The sequence below is a fragment of the Helianthus annuus genome, chromosome 4 (genome assembly GCF_002127325.2).
Source record: "Helianthus annuus cultivar XRQ/B chromosome 4, HanXRQr2.0-SUNRISE, whole genome shotgun sequence".
NCBI lineage: Eukaryota > Viridiplantae > Streptophyta > Magnoliopsida > Asterales > Asteraceae > Helianthus > Helianthus annuus.
The window spans coordinates 201,774,340-201,795,004 of record NC_035436.2 but is presented as its reverse complement, the minus strand read 5'-3'; the positions used below and the strand labels follow the sequence as shown (position 1 = coordinate 201,795,004).

The window sequence follows — 20,665 nt, the reverse complement described above, 5'->3', positions numbered from 1 at the left end:
TGTGTAGGATAAATTTTAGTATGTGTAGGATAAATTCTTAAATGTGTATGAAAAATTTAAATATGCGTAGGGTAAATTTCGGTAAGTGTAAGATATATGTAGGATAAATTTTGAAAATGTGTAGGATAAAATGTTTTTTTACTTTATTAATGAGAGATAACATAATTAATGGGAGGAGTTATAAACTATTTAATGTTTTACCATTATGCATTTTCTTCTTTTTCTTCTCACATTAAATTTCTTCTCAAATGAACCTTCCCTTATAAATTGAAATCAAAACGTTATAAAATGATATAATGTTTTTATGTATATAAGTCACCCAAAATATTCATGTATCATGCTTTTCTAAGGCCTGTATATATATATCAATTGATACAATTTCACAGGATCACAAATGAGTGGTGGATATCTGGGACCCATCATAAGACACTCCCTCATCACCTTACATTTTCCATAACCCAATCTCAATTTTTATTTTATTTTTTATTAACAAAACATATTATTATATAAAATCAAAGAAAAACAAGAATCATTCCCTTTGGAAACACAGCAATGGCTGCAACATCTTCTTCAAACCTCCTTCACTTCTCCAGTTGTCACTCAATTTCACGTCTATCCCCTCTCAACACCACTCTCTTATCATGCTCCAAGAGGCGACCAATGGCGGCTGCCGGTGTCGCTTCTACCACCACAGGCGGAATACGGTGCATGGCGGTGGCTGAGTCCGTAAAGAAGAGAAGTTCTTATCAGATTGAGACATTGACAAACTGGCTGTTGAAACAAGAGCAATCCGGGGTCATTGATGCCGAACTTACCATCGTTTTGTCCAGCATTTCAATGGCTTGTAAGCAGATTGCATCCTTGGTCCAACGAGCCAGCATCTCGAACCTCACCGGAGTCCAAGGAGCCGTTAATGTTCAGGGAGAGGATCAGAAGAAACTCGATGTCGTATCCAATGAGGTTTCTTAATTGTTATGTCCATATCTTGTGCTTAAATTATTAATCATTTTGTATTTAAGAAAGATAGTAGACACATTAATCTAGACCAAAATAATATTAGTTAGCGTTTATACAAATGAGATCATTACAGAACACTAATTATTGCGAGAACAAAAAGAACAACTCTAATCACTAAATTTTGGGATTTAATGTTTATAGTTTTTTAAATTTTATGTTTCTTAGATTCATATGTGTATGATATATCCAAATTACGGTACAGATAATTGCAATAAACTCTAACTACTATCCAACAAATATAATAGAAAATATTTGGATCAAATAGGTGTTTTCAAATTGTTTGAGATCAAGTGGAAGGACCGGAATCATTGCGTCGGAGGAGGAGGATGTACCCGTGGCGGTGGAAGAGAGTTACTCCGGCAACTACATTGTGGTGTTTGATCCTCTTGATGGATCATCCAACATTGATGCTGCCGTTTCAACTGGTTCTATATTCGGAATCTACAGCCCCAATGATGAGTGTCTCCCTGATATCGGTGATGACTCTGCGGTATATATTCTGTTTCATTTCAATCTACTTTAAATGTCACAAGTTTGATCTAAAAGTCTGTTGCGGACTGAACTTGTCCCACATCGGTTGTATGGACAACCAATGTGGGGTTTATATACCAAGGTAAAGGATCAAATAAAAATAAAATTAACGTACGAAACGTACGCATTGGGGGAAAAGCAAAAAAGTGGCGGTGTCATTTTGGTAATTATCAGTAATTTTGTTAGCATTTAGTTATGGGGTTTAGCTTTATGGTTTAGTATTTAGCTTTTAGTTGGGGGGGGGGGGGTGGTGGTTTAGGTTTTTTTAGTTTTTTTTTTGGAGAGGGGGTGGTTTAGGTTTTTGGGAGGTGTATTTAGCTTTTAGTTTGGGGGGGGGGGGGGGTGGTTTAGGTTTTTTTAGGTTTTTTTTTTTTTTGGAGAGGGGGGGGGGTGGGGTGGGGTGGGGGGGGTGGGGGGTGGTTTAGGTTTTTTTTTTTTTTGGGGGGGGGGGGTTAGTGTAATTTTGATAATTACCCGACAACTTTGATAATTATCCTACAATTTTGATAATTACCCTACACGACCAAAATTACACTACATGAACTTTTACAAAATTACTCTACAAAAGCTCAAAATTACTCTACTAGAGTAATTCTGAAGTTGCTGATAATTACCAAAATGCCACCGCCACTTTTTTTGACTTTCTTTCAATTCGTACGTTTATTTTATTTTTACGTGAACTTAACTCTATATACCAAATGGGTTCTCTCACCCATCAGACTAGTCTTTTGGGTTGAGTTCTCTTGTTTGGTATGTAACAAAGTTCTTCACACAATTTGTGAAGTTGTGACAACCCATCAGATGTTACAACAAAGTGTTTATAAAATAAATGCAGCTAGACAGTGCGGAACAAAAGTGCATCGTTAGTGTATGCCAGCCCGGAAACAACCTTCTAGCAGCCGGTTACTGTATGTACTCGAGCTCCGTAATCTTTGTGCTCTCAATAGGAACGGGTGTCTACGCATTCACCCTAGACCCAATGTACGGTGAGTTTGTCCTCACTCAAGAAAAGATTCAAATTCCCAAATCGGGAAAGATTTACTCCTTCAACGAAGGAAACTATCAACTTTGGGACGACAAGCTCAAGAAATACATGGATGATCTTAAGGACCCTGGGCCTTCAGGCAAGCCGTATTCGGCTAGGTATATTGGTAGTTTGGTTGGTGATTTTCATAGGACACTTTTGTATGGGGGGATTTACGGGTACCCGCGTGACAAAAAGAGTAAGAATGGTAAGCTTAGGCTATTGTATGAGTGTGCACCAATGAGTTACTTGGTTGAACAAGCCGGTGGAAAGGGGTCCGATGGCCATCAACGAGTACTTGACATCCAACCAACCGAGGTTTGTGAAAACTACATTATATTTGGCTCTTAATTGGCTCTTAATTCTAATCTGCTCCTATTAACCACCTATACATACGTACGTACGCACGCACGCACGCACGCACGCACGCACGCACGCACGCACGCACGCACGCACGCACGCACGCACGCACGCACGCACACACACACACACACACACACACACACACAGACACACAGACACACATACACACAAACACACAAACACACATACACACATACACACATACACACATACACACATACACACATACACACATACACACATACACACATACACACATACACACATACACACATACACACATACACACATACACACATACACACATACACACATACACACATACACACATACACACATACACACATACACACATACACACATACACACATACACACATACACACATACACACATACATACATACATACATACATACATACATACATACATACGTTATATGATTCTATTTATTTACTAACTTTCGACTTTGGTTTTGCAGATTCATCAAAGAGTTCCTCTATACATTGGAAGCGTAGAGGAAGTGGAAAAATTGGAGAAGTATTTGGCTTAAAATTTTATGTAAAATATGCAATTGCTTGAAAAAACAAAAGTGAAAAGGGAACTAAAGTTTGGTTGAGGAGTTTTTCATGGGGATCTTTGTTTGTATATTTGATATTTCTCACCCAAATTATTACTTCTAATTTTCTGAGGCTTGTTGCTTGTTCAAGAAACGTAAGTGATATGATATCCACATGTAACATCTTGAAAGTTTTGTGCCTAGAATATTATAATTAAAGGTTGAGGGGTTTGTGTGTAATTATGTCAAAATGAAAGTTCAAGGTTTAAAATGAAAATAAGAAAAATTGGGTGACAATGGACCACTATCCAAAAGCCTAATGGTCCGTTATGGAATGGGATAGGGCTGCTGCAATACGAGAGTGACACGTGTAATATCCTGTGCCCGCATTTCCAAAGGCACCCCTCTCATTTAACAGTATTTGCGGCAGAATAATCATGGGTGTTTACACGTGTCGAGTGACTCTTATGGTAGCGGATCGCTACCATATTTCATAATGATTTGCTATCCGCAATTAACATGAATTAACCAGAGATTGACACTTGGCTAGTGACTTGGCTTTACTAGGATAGTAATGGACCTGTAATCAGTAATGGTCCGCTTCGGACCTCCAGAACGAACATAAATAGAAGACCAAGGTCTTCTTTCGCAACACACACACACTCATAATCTCGGCGTTTCTATACCACAAAGCAACGTGTAAAAGCTCGGTTCATTCGATATCAAGGTAGATGCTCTGTCCAAAGTTATCGTGCGAGTATGTTAACTCTTTTCAAAATACAAATACAATTCCAGATCTTGTAGAAGGCATGAATGTGTATTAAATACGTTTGATTATAAGGTATTCTATGGATAAGCGTTTAGGTCATAGGTGCACGTATACTTGGTTCCAATTGTACATGCGTTCCAAATGAAAGGTTGTAACATGACTATCGGCTAGTGTAAACTCACTAGTAGGCGTATGTAAAACAGGGTACGATACTAGTATGTCTATGTGTAAAGGGATAATTCTGATTTGGTGGATCATCCATAAAGTTAATATGAGTTAAAGATAAATCAAGTTAGTTGGAGATCAATATAGTTCGGTTCATTTATTTAAATAGTTTGAATTATTGGTTTAACATATAGGTCTATCTAGTTGTTTTTTTATTTAATTGTTTAACTAGTGTTTAGGTTTGGTTAGGACTAGTATGAGGTTAATTTAAATAGATGGTTAACTCTATGTATTGGTGTATTTTAATGGTTTAACTAACGAAAGAGTCGAATGAGTTCGTTCATACCGTGTTTTTGTGTTTGTTCAAGGGCCTAATTTTCCAACATGTGTATGTATATGTATTTTTGTGTTGATTTATTAATTTTTATGTGTATATATACTTATTTATTCAACTATATATGTATATATATAGACCAGTTAACGTACAAGATCACCTTATCGCGCGATGCGTACGCGAGCATCTCAACCGCACATCTGATCTAATCTAGGTCTTTGATTGAACGCGGTGGCACAACAGTAATTAACTTTGCACAATTACACACGTTACAATATATAAGTACACACGCTATTTGCATATGCATGGTTGGGTTAAACCCTAATCACGCACGTTATTTGCATAATTACGCATGAGCTTGGTTAACCCTAATTACGCATATTTTATTGGTAGTTACCTACATCGTCGCATGTTAAGAGCCTTTTGTATTTAAACATTTATGTTCCCGAGTCATTTAACAGGGGGAGGTGAGAGGAGGGGAGGGGAAGGAAAATTTTCTCTCCTAAGACCATGTGTAGTGGTAGTGGGTTATAATGCCCCCACCATGGGGCATTATCCGACACGTGACGTCCTAGTCAGCGATGGGGCATTATAGCAAAAGTGGCGTAGTGGGGCATTATGCCAATAACGCCCATATTATTTTTAATGAAAAAAAAAAAACAAAACAAACGAAATACATATTATATTCAAAAGTTGTCAGTGAGTTAAAAAAGGTTTTTGGCCACATGCATGATCCCCTCTCTCTAGTATTATTCCAATAATACCTTGTCAGACATGTATGTGAGTGGTGATTGGTTGGTCAACCAATAAACAAACCAGATTAAGCGTTATAAAGAAAACGCCGGTGTGCTTTTTTTTCAAATATAACGCCCGGAAACGCCGGGTGTAGTGGGAGGGGGGGGGGGGGGCGTTATCCGGCGTTTTTTTTTGAAAAATTTTTAAAAAACACGCCCCACTACGGGTGGTCTAATCTCTCCAATTTGGGAGGATGAATATATGGTCATATTTGGTCATATTTTCTTCCCTTTTCCCTTTCCTCCCACTGTTAAATGAAACTCGGGAACATGTTTTTCCATATTTTCATCTATTTTCCCTCCCCTCCCCTTGTTAAACGAGTCTCGGGAACAGATGTTATACACACACCGGTTTTCTTTTTCCGATTTAAAACCGATTCGGTTCGGTTTAAGGCTCCAGGGGTGAAACCGGTACGGAAGGTTCTGTTCAGTTCGATTCGGTTTCCGGTTTCGGTTCCCGAACCAGTTTTTTCCCACCTCTAGGTCAGAATAGGTCAAGATAAACCCCCAAAATAGATACTTGAACAAGAGCTTATCGTCTGCAAATCTGCAATTGGGGTTAGGGTTTTCTTCGTTGAAGAACCACAATTACGAACTACAATCTGCCGATCAACAGTTCTTCCTGCAGACAACAGTTCTTCACCACCAGTTCTTGCTAATTGTCAACCTTAGTAGAAATTGAGGTGCCTGCCTATCTGTTGTTTTATTGAAATTACGCCAGTTTTAAACCTAATATTTGAGTTTCCGGTTACATTTGGGAAAAAATATGCTTTTGTTACTTGTGTATGCGAATTACAGGCTATTGTTTGAGGACCATGGATTATGGTTGTCGGAGCAAGCATCTTGAAGGCTGAACCAGTGCCTCTCCTTTAAGTTTTGGTATGTGTTATTAATTGGATTCTGATTTTGTTTAATTGGCAATTGGGAATTTTCGTTGTTTTAGGGGCTGTTTGGCAACTTCTGAATGGGTAAGTGTTGAACCGGTAAGAGGTCTGAACCATTAAGAGCCAGTATAATGCTTAACCATTCAGAGACAAATGTCTGACCAATTCAGACGAGAGGTCTTAACCATTCAGACTCGGTATAATGCTTAACCATTCAAAGGCAAATGTCTGAACCATTCAGATATCTGCTCGCGAAACAAACAGTCTTAACGATTAAGTGCTAAACCAGTAAGAGGTCCGAACCGTTAAGAGCACATTAAGAGCCGAAACAAACATCCCCTAAGCCTTATTATGGTATGAATGTATGAATGAATGTTCAACTTTCACTTCTATGATGGAATAGAGTATTATAAGTATCAGATAATCGTTTCATTGAACACAGACGTAGGTCTTTTATTCAAAACTAATACATATTTTTAAACTTCTTGCCTGCTTGCATTTTTAACACCAAAAGGATACTTTCTTTGTGACTATGTTGTAGGTGAAATGGCAAAACAAGCTCAAACATTCTTTCTCGAAGAATGGATTCAAACAAATAGTGGCAGCACCGCTATTAACAAAACCACCACCCCTCAATCAGCTCGAGCCATCATCCAAGCATGGGCCCATCTTCGGGATTCACTCACCCAAAAATCATTCACACAACAACACTATCAGTCTTTACAGACGTTAATGAACTCCGGAATCTCCCTTTACGTTGCTGATCCACAAGTCAAACTCGTAATCTCTTTTCTCTCAGCGTCACACCTGTCGTTACCTTCGGAATCCTACCCCCTTTTCCTTCGGCTTTTATACATATGGGTTCGGAAATCGTCTAAACCGTCTCTCGCACTTGTTCATTCTTCCATAGACGTCGTTCTTCACCTCTTTTCGTCTCAACCTGTCACCGTAAAGCTCTTCACCGAAGGGATTCTTCTTCTTGGCGCTTTTACGTTTCTGCCCTCGACATCTCACGAGAAACGAACACAGTGTTTGGATTTGTTTTGTAAACTACTCGAACAAGATTACAACTTGTTTGACGATCTTGTCCCCAATGTACTTGCGGGAATGGGTTACGCTCTATCGTCGTGTGGGGCGATTCATTTTACTCGAATTCTCGATTCGCTTTTCGGAATTTGGAATAAACAAGGTGGGCCCTCGGTTAGCGTGTCGCATGGTCTAATGGTACTGCATCTTGTCGAATGGGTTCTTTATAATTGCATTCAATCACAGTCGTTCGAGAAAATTGCCACTTTCGCACGACAGATTCTCGAAGCTTCCAACGCACGATACGCCCCGTTTTCTGTTGTCATGGGTGCAGCAGGAGCCTTGCGGGCCTCTAATAGGTCCGTATCAACCGGTCTAATGGAATTAAGAAGTTCCGCTGAAAACCGAATCGAAATCATTGCTAATGATATAGTTTCGAAAAATGTAAATGAAGCTAAAGACGGTGTTCTGCTTCAATGTATGTCATTAGCTTTAGCTCGAAGCGGTGATGTTTTCTCTAGCGATTCGTTGCTTCTATGTCTTGCTTCAGCGCTATTGACCGAAATCTTTCCGTTTACGCGGTTTTATTCAAAGATTCTTGAAGTTCGTGTCAATTTTAGTACCACCGGGATTCACGAAGTTAACGAACATTTGCAAAGTATTATTTTCAAGGAAGCGGGAATGATAACTAATGTTTTCTGCAAACAATATGCCCGAGCCAGTGAAGGTACTAAAACCGAAGTCGAGAATCTTATATGGGACTTTTGTCAAGATGTTTACATGTCACATCGCCAGGTGGTGTTAATGCTTCGAGGGAAAAATGAAGACTTGATTCAAGATTTGGAGGAAATAACCTTACGTGCGTTTTATATGGTCGTCTTCTTTGCTTTGGCTGTCACTAAACAGAAGTTAGTCCCTAATGTTCCTAGAGAAATCCAGCTGGATATATCGGTGAAGATATTAATTTCGTTTTCTTGTTTGGAGTATTTTCGACGGATGAGATTGTCTGAATATATGGATACGATTAGGGCTGTCGCCGGAAGTGTTCAAGAAGACCAGATAGCTTGTGTTTCGTTTGTTGAGTCGATACCTTCGTATGGTGATTTGACCAAAGTACATGGTATTACATCTTTACAATAGAGTAAAGTAAAGTACACGGATAGTCCCTCTGGTTTACCAAAATTTTGGATTTGGTCCCTAGCTTTTCAAAAGTACACAAATGGTCCTTGTGGTTTGCACTTTGTAACGCATTTAGTTTCCAGTTTTTTCCCAAAGTACATGGATGGTCCCTGTGGTTTGCACTTTGTAACGCATTTAGTCCCTAACTTGGATATGCTAAAACCTTTAGGTTTGGAAAGCTAGGGACCAAATCCAAAATTTTGGTAAACCATAGGGACCATCCATGTAGTCGTGTACTTTACTCAATAAAGTATTATATTTCTAATTGATTTAAGAGTAAACTTCCGTTTTGCTCCCTGTGGTTTGGTCACTTTAACGGTTTTGCCCCAAACCTTTAAAAATAGCCATTTTACTCCCTGATGTTTTGGTTTTGTTGCCAGTTTGCTCCCTGCGGGGAGCAAAATGGAAAAACAAACAATTTGGATGGAGTAAGAGGTGAGGAGCAAACTGGCAAAAAAAAACGAAACATCAGGGAGTAAAATGGCTATTTTTAAAGGTTTGGAGCAAAACCGTTAAAGTGACCAAACCATAGGGAGCAAAACGGAAGTTTACTCTTGATTTAGTTAACTACTTATATAATACTAATTTTTCTTTTTTTTTTGCTTTTTAGTATCCTCAAACAAAATGGAGTTTACATGGTCTAAAGACGAGATGCAGACTTCTAGAATCTTATTTTATTTGCGTGTGATTCCGACCTGCGCAGAATGCATACCGGCTCCGGTGTTCAGAAAGACTGTGGCTCCCATTCTTTTTTTGTATCCGCAATATCTAATTTTCTACAATATTAAAAACGTATTGTTATTTCGTAGTTCACATTTGATGATTATTTATTACTTAACACATGCGATACTAGATACATGGGACACCCAAATGAGAAAGTGACCCGAGCCTCACATTCAACGTTTGTGGCTTTCATTTCCTCCGGCAAAGATGTTGATAGCGAACGAGTTTTATTGAAGGAGCAACTTGTTTACTATTACATGCAGAGATCATTAGAGGTATGAAAACTATAATCACTTACAATCACTTGCTATATATATTATTAATCACCAACTTATACCCCTGATGCATTGTAAAGTTTTTTAATTTTTTTAAAGAGTTAATTACTGTTTTCGTCCCTGTGGTTTGTCAAAAATCACTATTTCAGTCCATTAGTTTAAAAATTGCGATTTCAGTCTGTGGTTTCACTTTCGTAACCATTTCAGTCCACCTCGTAACCATTTCATTCCCTGTACTTAACAAAATAATGGATTGAAATGGTTATGAAAGTGAAACCACAGGGACCGTCATTCCCTGTACTTAACAAAATAATGGATTGAAATGGTTATGAAAGTGAAACCACAGGGACCGAAATGGTTACGAAAGCGAAACCACAGGGACAGAAATCGCAATTTTTAAACTAATGGACTGAAATAGTGATTTTTGACAAACCACAGGGACGAAAACAGTGATTAACTCTTTTTTTAAATATCTTTAATTTTTTTTTACTTTTAACCCTAATTTTTTTCATTTTTTTACTATTTAGCCTCAACACTTTTTCACCTGCAACTTTGATCTCCTATACTTTTAATCTTTTACAAATTTTTCATTTTAGGTTTCAGTCTAAATTTTGCGAGTTAACATGTGGCAACGTGCGTGTGTGGTTCAACATTTCTACGCCTATTTTTTACCGTTAACGACCCTGTTGCATCACGCAGGTCCTAGATCGACTTAATTATTGTTTTCTATCTTTCACGTTTCGCATGCATGGTTCAACTTTTTTACGTCTACTATCCGTTTGGTTTGATTTTTTTCATTTTTTATACCAACTTTTTCGTTGTTAGGGGTCGCTGGCGGTGGTGTGACCAGTTATTATCTTATTTATTATTATTATTATTATTATTATTATTATTATTATTATTATTATTATTATTATTATTATTATTATCATCATGTTATTTATCAAAAATTGGCAGGGATATCCGGGTGTAACCCCTTTTGAAGGTATGGCATCTGGTGTTGCTGCTTTGGTTCGGTATCTTCCAGCTGGAAGTCCGTCAATCTTTTACTGTGTTCACTCTCTCGTGGAGAAAGCTAGCAGCCTATGCAATGAATGGAAAGATTTAGATGATGAACCGGAGCCGTGTAAGAAGCTTCTAGATTTACTACTAAGACTTCTCTCATTGGTCGATATACAGGTGTTGCCAAGTTTAATGAAGCTGTTGGCACAGTTGGTTGTGCAGCTTCCGGAAGACGGTCAAAACATGGTTCTAAATGACTTGTATGCTCAAGTGTCGGATTCTGATGATGTTACTCGCAAACCAGCACTTGTTTCTTGGGTGCAGTCGTTATCTTATCTCTCGTCTCAAGCTACAATCAACGGTGCAACCAAACGACCAGAAAGCTCTGGTGCAAAGTCTTGGAATAAGGGCAGATTGCTTGGATTGAATAGGATTTTCGCACGACTGTAGGACATATTCGGGGTCGTTTTGGTCTGTTAGGAGTTTACGAGCCCGTGATCAGAAGAGGTATGTACTTGTGTTGTTGTGGCATCCGAATAATCGATTTAGTACTTCATGTGGAGTTATTGTATCCTATATTTGTTATCAAATTTGTTGCATATGAAGTGTACATAATGTTTTAGGCTGTTTTAAATAATAAATATGCGTTTGAACTTTGAACCCATCCGAGCTGTTATTTTTTAGCCAATCCATCAAATTTGTTGCATATGAAGAGTTGTGCATAATTCAATGGTGTCTCTGTCGCATCGTCCGGGCACCCTGCTAGTATGTATTAGAATTATAAACTTTATTATTATTGTATGTTTGTATTTATTAGGATGTTTAGTTTATTACGTAACTTATTATCGAACCGAGATGACGAATTGGTGGCACCGTTTTATATAACGGTTATTCCCACCAAATCCTACAACCGTCATCCTCATATGTATATATATGTATTAACCGACAAACTGATTTCGGTACCAAGAAGAAGATATTCATAATATCATTCCAATTCTTTTGTCTATTCTCTGTACAACACACACACAAACAGGAATATGACAATGATGACGATGACGGCTTCCGCTAATATAGTGGTATCAGAGCCATGGTGGGAAATCGATGAAGATCGATTGATATCATATGATTCCGGGCACATCCGGATGAAGAAGGAAAACAGGGGATATGAAGACGGACAAGAATCCAATCCCGATCGTACGACTCCGCGATCACGAATGTTCGCAAGAATGAAGCGAGATATTCTAATGAAATTAGAAATCGAAATTGAGTTATTAGAGCGAGAATCAGAAGGGAGACAAGAAGAAACAGGGGAATCCAAGAAGAAAGACGAAGAAGACGTTTCGATGTTGAATCCGACAAGTACAGATGTCCACGATGGGGCATGCTTCACCCTGAATATCTATATGGTTGGTTACGATCGGGAAGATCAGGAAGAACCAATCAGTGATCAGAAGGATCACAATGATTCAATTAAAAAAACGGGATACTACGATTCCGGTGGTGACCGCAGCGATGAAGAAGATAAAGACTCGTATGTCTTAGTAAAAGGCGATATGCAAGATGATGTTCCGATGACCGGAACCGTTCATGACGACAAGAATATTAAGAAAAGAATGCAGAAGTTAATAAAATTAGAAGTTAAAATGAAGAAAGGAAGTACGAAGGAATGGCGGGAACAAAAAGGAAAGAATGGATTTCCAGTTTTAGCGACGACAGTTAGTGACAAAAGAAGAAAGATAGCGACAGAAGACAGATTAGCGACAGAACGATTTAGCGACACTAAATTGGCTTTAACGACAGATCAAAGACTTTCAGCGACAAAATGGGTAATGAACAACAATACTACCGTACTCGGCATCACAAAACAAATCAAGGTGGATCTATGGACGAATCATGACAAGTTTAAAGAAAAATGCGTTTATCATCAAAGCCGACGTGACGAGCCATTACCGATGCTAAGTTTAGGGGATGGTGTTAGAATATAAACTTAGCATATATATATTGTTTATTATTATTATGTAATAATATAGTTATCATAGGTTATTATATTAGTGGCGGTTATCAAACTAACCGACCGATATATATATGTAATCTCTGTGAACATTATACTTTACCAAGATATTTTCAAGATAATATCCATATGCATTCTTCTTGATTCTCTGTACGTACACATACACGTTCATATCAAACACACACACGAATCCGATGATGTTTCGGTTGTCCAACATAGTGGTATCAGAGCCACGGTGGGAAATCGATGAAGATCGATTGATATCATACGATTCCGGGAACATCCGGATGAAGAACAAAAACAGAGGATACGGAGACGAAGAACGCGAAATCGAGTTAATGGAACGAGAACGGGAATGGTTGGAAATCGGAGAATTACGATCAGAATTACAACATCCCGGGAAGAGACGGCTGATAAAGATGAACAGCGGACAAGGAAACGGGCGAGAAATTAACAACGATGCCGATTATATAAGTCCGCGATTACGCGCGAGTGCAATCCTGAAACGAGAGATTGCAATAATGGAATCGCAATACGAAATTGCATTACTGGAATGCGAATCGGGACGTCACGAAGATAACGAAGATGCAGGCGAAGTAATAACACAGAAAGAAGATAATTCAATGTTACAAGAAATTGAATTCCAAAACAGGATAAAGAAGAAGATGATCCCGAAAGAAATGAGATAGCATGTGAAGATGTTCTGAATAAAAGGAATAAGATCAAATCAAGAATTAGAGAACAAGAAACTGAAGAAAACAATCATGAATTGCAAGTCTCTGTTATGGAGAATGTATTCATGCATCGAAAAAAAAGAAATAGAGACTCAGTTATACACTTAGCGACAAAGAAAGGAAGGCTTTAGTGACAGAAGAAGGATTTTACACGACAGAAGGACGATTAGCAATGAAATGGGAATGTATGAGGCTGATGTATGCAATATATTTAAATGTTTTAGTTTATTACTATAAGTTTAAATTTACTCAGACAAGAGTGCATGAGAAAGAGATAGTGAAGAAGGTGATGAATCCGAGAAAAAGCCGAAGTCAAGATGATGAAATCCAAGGCACTCTTGCGGATCAAACGGAGAGGAACACAAGGAGTGACAATGCTGCTGAACATGAAGGAGAACATTATGCATATTATGAAGGCAATGACTGGAAGGGAATGGAAAAGCTTCACAAGCGGCGCAAATTATCCTATATATTAAAAACACAACCTTGTGAATAGTCTTTTGTTAAATTTTTTTTTCCCTATACCCTTTTTAAGTGTGTATATATATCTATTTTCTTCAAAGCTAGTTAGATTATTGATCATGGTGGAGTGGTTTTGTGATTGTATGTGTTTCAAAGAGACTCAAGTTCAAATCATGGGGTCTTATTTTTTTTTTTCCATTTTATGCTTGTAGTGTAATTTTGTGTGCAAACTAAAGATTATACCGTGCTCATCCCTACCGTATCGTACCGAGCATTTTCGGTGCCGGTACCTAATTTCGATAATTTTTGGGGTCGGTACTTTCGATGCCATTATCGGTATCGAGCTCATCCAGATTTTAACGTGTTAGTACCATAACAACTGAACTGAAAACAACCAAATTTCCAACGTGTATGACGTGTGGGTACTACTATTATATATTAGATTATTTAAAATCGTTTTTTATGACGGAGTGACTATCGTTACTACGTCATTTTTATCTGTGTTTTGATATTCAGTATCTGCTTGCTGTTGCCGGCACATGTTTTGCAGACACTGGATCCCCGGCGCAACACGCGGGCGAAAATAACTAGTTTGATTTTAAACAAGTCAAGAAGGTTGTGGAGGAAGCACGCAACAGCAAACCAATACATTACTCTAAACCTAATTAAGTTTAGGGGTGTGTATTAGAATTATAAACTTAATTATTATTGTATTTATTAGGATGTTTAGTTTATTACGTAACTTATTATCGAACCGAGATGACGAATTGGTGGCACCGTTTTATATAACGGTTATTCCCGCCAAATCCTACAACCGTCATCCTCATATATGTATATATATGTATTAACCGACAAAATGATTTCGGTACCAAGAAGAAGATATTCATAATATCATTCCAATTCTTTTGTCTATTCTCTGTACAACACACACAAACAGGAATATGACAACGATGACGGCTTTCGCTAATAGTATGCATATATGCATATTTATTAAAGACGGAGTTACTTTATTACTTTATTTGTTTGTTTAAATTGTTTATAATACGTCAATTACTATTACGATATGTTAATCGGTTGATATGAGTTGAACCTGTTTGGTCGGTAAGTTGAATTGGTATTAGTTGGACTAAACAATTTTTTACATGTGATGATTGAACCGGCGGATTGGTTTAGTGGTCGGACGAGTTTTATAGAAAAAATATATTTAGTTGTATGTTACAAGAATTGAACTTGTGACTATATCTCAACTAATTACGGATGATGTTGGAGTTGTACTTGTATATATCTAAAATGGTAAAGTTGTTCTACAAAGACTCTTAAAAATAAGAAGTGTACAAAGACACAATGGATCGCAGAAGACACAATGTAGAGCAAAATATAACACAATGCCGAAAAATACAACACAATGTCGAGGAAAAAAGACGCAGAAAAGACACAATGATAATAAACAAATATTCTAAAATCTACAACCTATAAATATAAATATTTATCAAAATTGTTTAAACTATCTTATCGAACATATATTTAAACTTGGGACCTTAGATACTCTCGCCGAAAAAAAAACCATCGTTCAAAACAATATATATATTTTTTTGTTATGTCAAATTCAATCCATACAACATTTACATTTTATTTGCGAACATGGTATAGCCCAGTCGATCAGAGGACTTTTCCGTAAGGCTTCTCCTCTGGGAGGTCCCAGATTCGACTCTTGCTATGTACATATTGGGATTTCAGTATGGAGTTGGGCTTGGGCAGGGTTTTAGAGCTTGTCTCCCCATGTGGGGTAGTGGGTCGTTTGGCCCCCCTACAATTGCCGTTCAATTTTTTTTTTTTTTTTATGTAATCTAATTGACATTTACTCTTAAATCCACATTTTGCGTATGCGATGGCACTTAACCCCGACTTGAAACAATGATAAGCACATAATTGTTTTTTAACAGCAAAGGCTCGGACACCCGAGATCACCCTAACACATGAATCATTTCCTACCCAAAGAACAGAGCATGGTGACCCTGTCCATCCTCTCAGGAGGAAACCCACAACTGGGAAAACCCACTAGCTCAACCTAGAACAAAATTTGTCCCATGCGACACTCCAAAGTCCAACTTATAATCTCCCATTTGGAAAGTCACGGGCTATCACTCAACCAGAAGACTCAGAAGACTCACCGAAAAACACATAATAGTTTGGATATGAGGGTGGAAGAGGTGCTTCTCTCATATACCCTACCCTGGATTCCACTAATGCATTGTCACCTTTACTTTTATTCCACTGATACCACTCATCTTAAATACTCTGAAACCATATTATTATTATTATATATATTAACAGAAAGTCTCGATGAACAGTAGTTAGAAATATTTAAATATTTTTTTATTTACTAATATTTTATCAGTTATTCATTTAAGTAATTGTTTAGTAATAGGATAATTATTAGGTATTTATTCTTTTTATTAGTATCATTTTGTTTACTATTCAGTTTTTTTTTTATTATTATAACTTACGTTCGGATCACTACGATAGCAACATGATATAAGTTATCAAACAAAAAAACATAAAAATTAATACATATCCGTACCGATGTTGTTCTGTTCAGTACGGTATGATAGCAATACGATCTTAGTTTATCAAAAGGAAAAACAATAAAAATAAATCCCGATAATGATACAAATGTTGTTCAGTCGGTTTCGATTTGGGTTGGTACAATAGCGGCACAATAGCCGTTTTCCATAATGTTTATATGGCAACGTTGAAAAAAGTAAACATAGATTGCAAACCAAACAAACTAATATCAACTGAACAACATACAAATCAAATGATGTGTTGTGAGGGTTGATGCGTTGTATTGCAAGCAGCCGATGCAAGTTCGATTGTTTTTGTGTCCGATTCTATGTTTTGGCAATGTGGGGCTAGCACACTTGGTAGAGGCATATGCCTCTTAAGGTAGATGTTCCGGGTTCAATCCTGGGTAAGGGTGATAAATATTAGAATTATTGGTGAATAGAGCAGACCAGACGTTGTCTTTCAAAAAAAATGAACATCGGTACTGGTATGGATATTCGTTTTTATTGTTTTCGATCGATGTAATGTTTTCTCTTTAGATTACTCTAGCGAGTGTAGGTACCATAACGAACCGAACATATATCAACCGAATTTTCGCCGCGAAGCGCGGGGGAAAATCACTAGTTATAAAGATTATAGATGACTGGGTAAGTCAAAATTGAGAGCCCACTTATACATGAACAATCTCTGTCTCTGATCTCTCTCATCTTCCTCCAGCGGTAGCGGTGACTACTACCTCGAGGGTACCCCTACCCACATATCACTAACCATTACGCCCCCTACCACCCTAATGGAAATGTATAATGGAAATTCCCTGGAGAAAAATAAATGCGGTCACGTACTCACATGTAACGTATGTCACATTGATCAATGATAGGAGTATTTATTGGTCAATTAAAAGTTGTTATTCTTCTTTTCACTTGCCTACGCATTTACACTTTTATATTTATAATAAAAGTAATAATAAATATTCAACAATGGTATTACATGTTAGTCATAACGCACGAGTTCTAAATCCACTTAGTTATTATTTTATATGTTTTACGTTTTGGTTTAGTTTTTCGTATTAACATACCACAACTTCAGTGTTAATGATCGCTTACAGTAGTGTGACATTGGTGTTCGCCCTCATCGTAAAGAAATCACATCAATTTATCATCCACATATTATTATGCTTAAATAAATATAAAATTATGTATTTGTACAAGTAAAAAAACGAAAAAGTGTTGAATTATGTAATTGTGTAGTAATTCTATGTATCCGACCAGTAGCATATCCTTTCGTTTTCTTTAAAGCACAAGAAGAATTTAAAATGAGAAAGTCACGTGAAATAAAGGAAAAAAAGTAAACAAAGGTAACAATTTATTGTACACAAGGATGACGGGTACGTATCCTAGTCCCCTACCAAATATTCAATTTTCACATTTCTCCCTTCACTTTCGATGTTCACAAACATTTGTTACTTTTTGTTTGCAATCAAGTCAATTTTCACTCTAGTGACTCTACCTGTCTAGCATGTGTTAGAAAGATGTGGTTTCTACAATCAGGTAAATTCTGTTTTTTTTTAACCATTACTAGTGTTTTAGTGGTGATTACGGGTATTTGAGTTCCACCTATGGTGGACCCGGGTGAGTTTTCCTTTACAGGTCTCAAGTTCGAGCCCTATGGTTTCTTATTGAGGGGTTTAAATTGGGGATCTATTGTGCGAGGGGCTCTCTAGATCGTACCCGACTAAGACAACGTATACTAGACATCCCGACATTCGCGAATGATCCATATGATTTACAATAGTAATAAATCAATATCTAACTTTGATAATTCTAGGTACACGGATGATCCATATGGTTTACCAGAATTTTGGATTTGGTCATTAGCTTTCCAAAAGCACACGGATAATCCTTGTGATTTGCACTTTGTAACTCATTTAGTCCCCAACCAACAAATCTAAAGGCTTTAGTATGTCCAAGTTATGGACTAAATGCGTTACAAAGTGTAAAACACAGGGACCATCCATGTATTTTTGGAAAAAGATGGGAACTAAATGCGTTACAAAGTGTAAATCACAAGAATTATTTGTGTACTTTCGGAAAGGTAGAGACCAAATCCAAAGTTTTGATAAAACCACATAGACCATCGGTGTACATTACTCTTATCTTTTATCTTCTATACCGTTTTGTAATAAATTTGTTGTTTTTTTGAATTATCTATAATATAAAGGAAGAAAAAAAGTAAACATTACATAGAATCTAACTAATTACAATTTTTGAAATAGGGATGAGCATTTAGTACAGGGTATTGGTACCGTACTGAATTTTTTCAGTACCGGTACCCATTTTTTTGCATTTTTGGTATGGGTACCGGTAAAATACCGAATTTTACCTTCAAATACCGGTATCATACCGAATATTTCGGTACTGGTACCCAGTTTGACGAATTTCAATACTGGTACTCAGTTTTGATGAATTTCGGTATCGGTTACGGTACCGGTACCACACTCATCCCTATTTTAAAACATATGATACAACATTTAAAACATAGTGGGAAAGATCCTTTAAAATGTGGGTTTTGTCTAAGTAGTTTGAAAAAGATTATAAAAATGACATTTTTCACTCCTTATAACTTTAACGGACATTTTGATTTTAAAACAAAAACTCTCAATTTTTTCCTCTCAAAATACAACAGAAAAAATCTTGTTAAAATTACCTAACACACATAATCAAATACAAAATAATCTAACACAAGAAGTATAATACAAAAAATTAAACACAAAATGTTATACAACAAAAAAATACAATATAATTTTTGAGCTTTTTTTAGTTGCTACTTTTTATATAGCTATTGTTGATTATATCTTTAAACATGAGTTAAAATAAAGAACCCTAATCATGTTTATTCAATCATAACGTAAATATAGATGCCAAGTTAGAGATACTTACTTGTAGGGATGATTATCTTTGAGGATAAAGATGAAGTCATGATTCCCGTTATGGTACCTTGTGTTGATGGATCACACTAGAGAGAATTGATCATGGTGTTCTTCTAGAGAGTTTTGATCACCACTTATCACCAATATATAAAGATCAATAAAAAATGATCATGAATGGTGATCCGTTATAAAACTCTATGTTTTCTCTATTAATGGTACCTAAAGGGAAATCATAATTGCCCCTTAATACTAATCAATAATTACAATTACTATCATCAAGTAATTGTCGGGGACTAGTTATGTCATATTGGTAATGTTACCAAATGATCCTTAAGGCCACATCAACGGGTTATTTCTAACATTCTCCCACTTGGCCGAGTGATCATTTGTGATAAGTATAAGTAAGTTTGGCCAAGTTAAAACATTAATCAATGTTTCAAATTGAAATTGCAACAGAAAAATACAGTCATTGAGTTACTGTCAACTCAAGACCCCCATTAATCATGTTACAACCCCAAATCAAAACATACGTAAATTTAAGACCAAAATGACTGAGGTAAGCCATTTGAAATTAATTTGTATAATTATTGTCTATACGTCATCAGGTGCACATACGTATTTATAAACAAACAAATTTAAACAATTGAGGAAATTTAATAATAACTAATCATTCATATGTACGATATGCTATTATGTAAGGCCTTAAGTAAAACCCGTCTTTATTATGAGCTCTTAAAAAGACTTTGGGTGTAGACCTTAGTTATCGGATCCGCAAGCATATCATGAATGTAAATGTATTCGATACAAATAATTAGTTTCCTCTTCTTGTTCATAAACGAACAATAATTTTGTATCGAAGTTTAATGTAGCACCTCTCGAACTCTTACTGTTCGAGAAAATAAGGTAGCTGACTTTTCACAGTAAGTCTTCAATATAGTATTTATATGGAGGTAATAAGTTTATGAGTCTACTGATAAAATTTCAACAACATTTATTGACAATTGCGTTGTTAATTAACAACATATTATGTCATTTTGATTTAGGTTGTTGTTAACAGTTTCTTATGACTCCTCCATGAGATAAATTTGTCTGCAAACATAAGGATTACCCCAAATTGACTTTTAGGTTCTTTTGAATATTACAAAATCAAGGTAAGAATAATCAACCTCTTCTTTATAGTCTTTCTCGTTTCTTAAAGATATCGTAAGATGCTTCACAATAATCTAGAGTGGTCTAATGTTCATAAATGTGAGCAATATCTAAACGAGTATAGACTTGAACCTTTGTAAAGCTTCTAATTAATGAAGCATGAGGAAATAATCT

The 20,665-nt window shown here is 36.7% G+C and overlaps 2 protein-coding genes across 3 annotated transcripts; both read left to right on the top strand.

Annotated features, from left to right (window-relative positions):
• The first annotated feature begins 414 nt into the window (after window positions 1-414).
• On the top strand, window positions 415-3,712 carry LOC110937926 (fructose-1,6-bisphosphatase, chloroplastic). The gene is made up of 4 exons (XM_022180394.2): window positions 415-960; window positions 1,283-1,507; window positions 2,384-2,890; window positions 3,416-3,712. Exons 1-4 carry the CDS (start codon window positions 553-555, stop codon window positions 3,485-3,487), a joined length of 1,212 nt encoding a protein of 403 aa, XP_022036086.1. The 5' UTR covers window positions 415-552; the 3' UTR covers window positions 3,488-3,712.
• Window positions 3,713-5,954: 2,242 nt separating this feature from the next.
• LOC110937928 lies at window positions 5,955-11,308 on the top strand. Of its 2 annotated transcripts, XM_022180396.2 has the most exons (6): window positions 5,955-6,238; window positions 6,354-6,434; window positions 6,981-8,585; window positions 9,255-9,399; window positions 9,498-9,642; window positions 10,600-11,308. In XM_022180396.2, the coding sequence occupies exons 3-6, from the start codon at window positions 6,986-6,988 to the stop codon at window positions 11,092-11,094; spliced, it is 2,385 nt and encodes a 794-aa protein (XP_022036088.1). In that variant the 5' UTR covers window positions 5,955-6,238; window positions 6,354-6,434; window positions 6,981-6,985; the 3' UTR covers window positions 11,095-11,308. The 2 variants fall into 2 exon arrangements, with proteins under 2 accessions (XP_022036088.1, XP_022036087.1); XM_022180395.2 differs by having other exon boundaries at window positions 5,955-6,434.
• The last annotated feature ends 9,357 nt before the right edge of the window (window positions 11,309-20,665 follow it).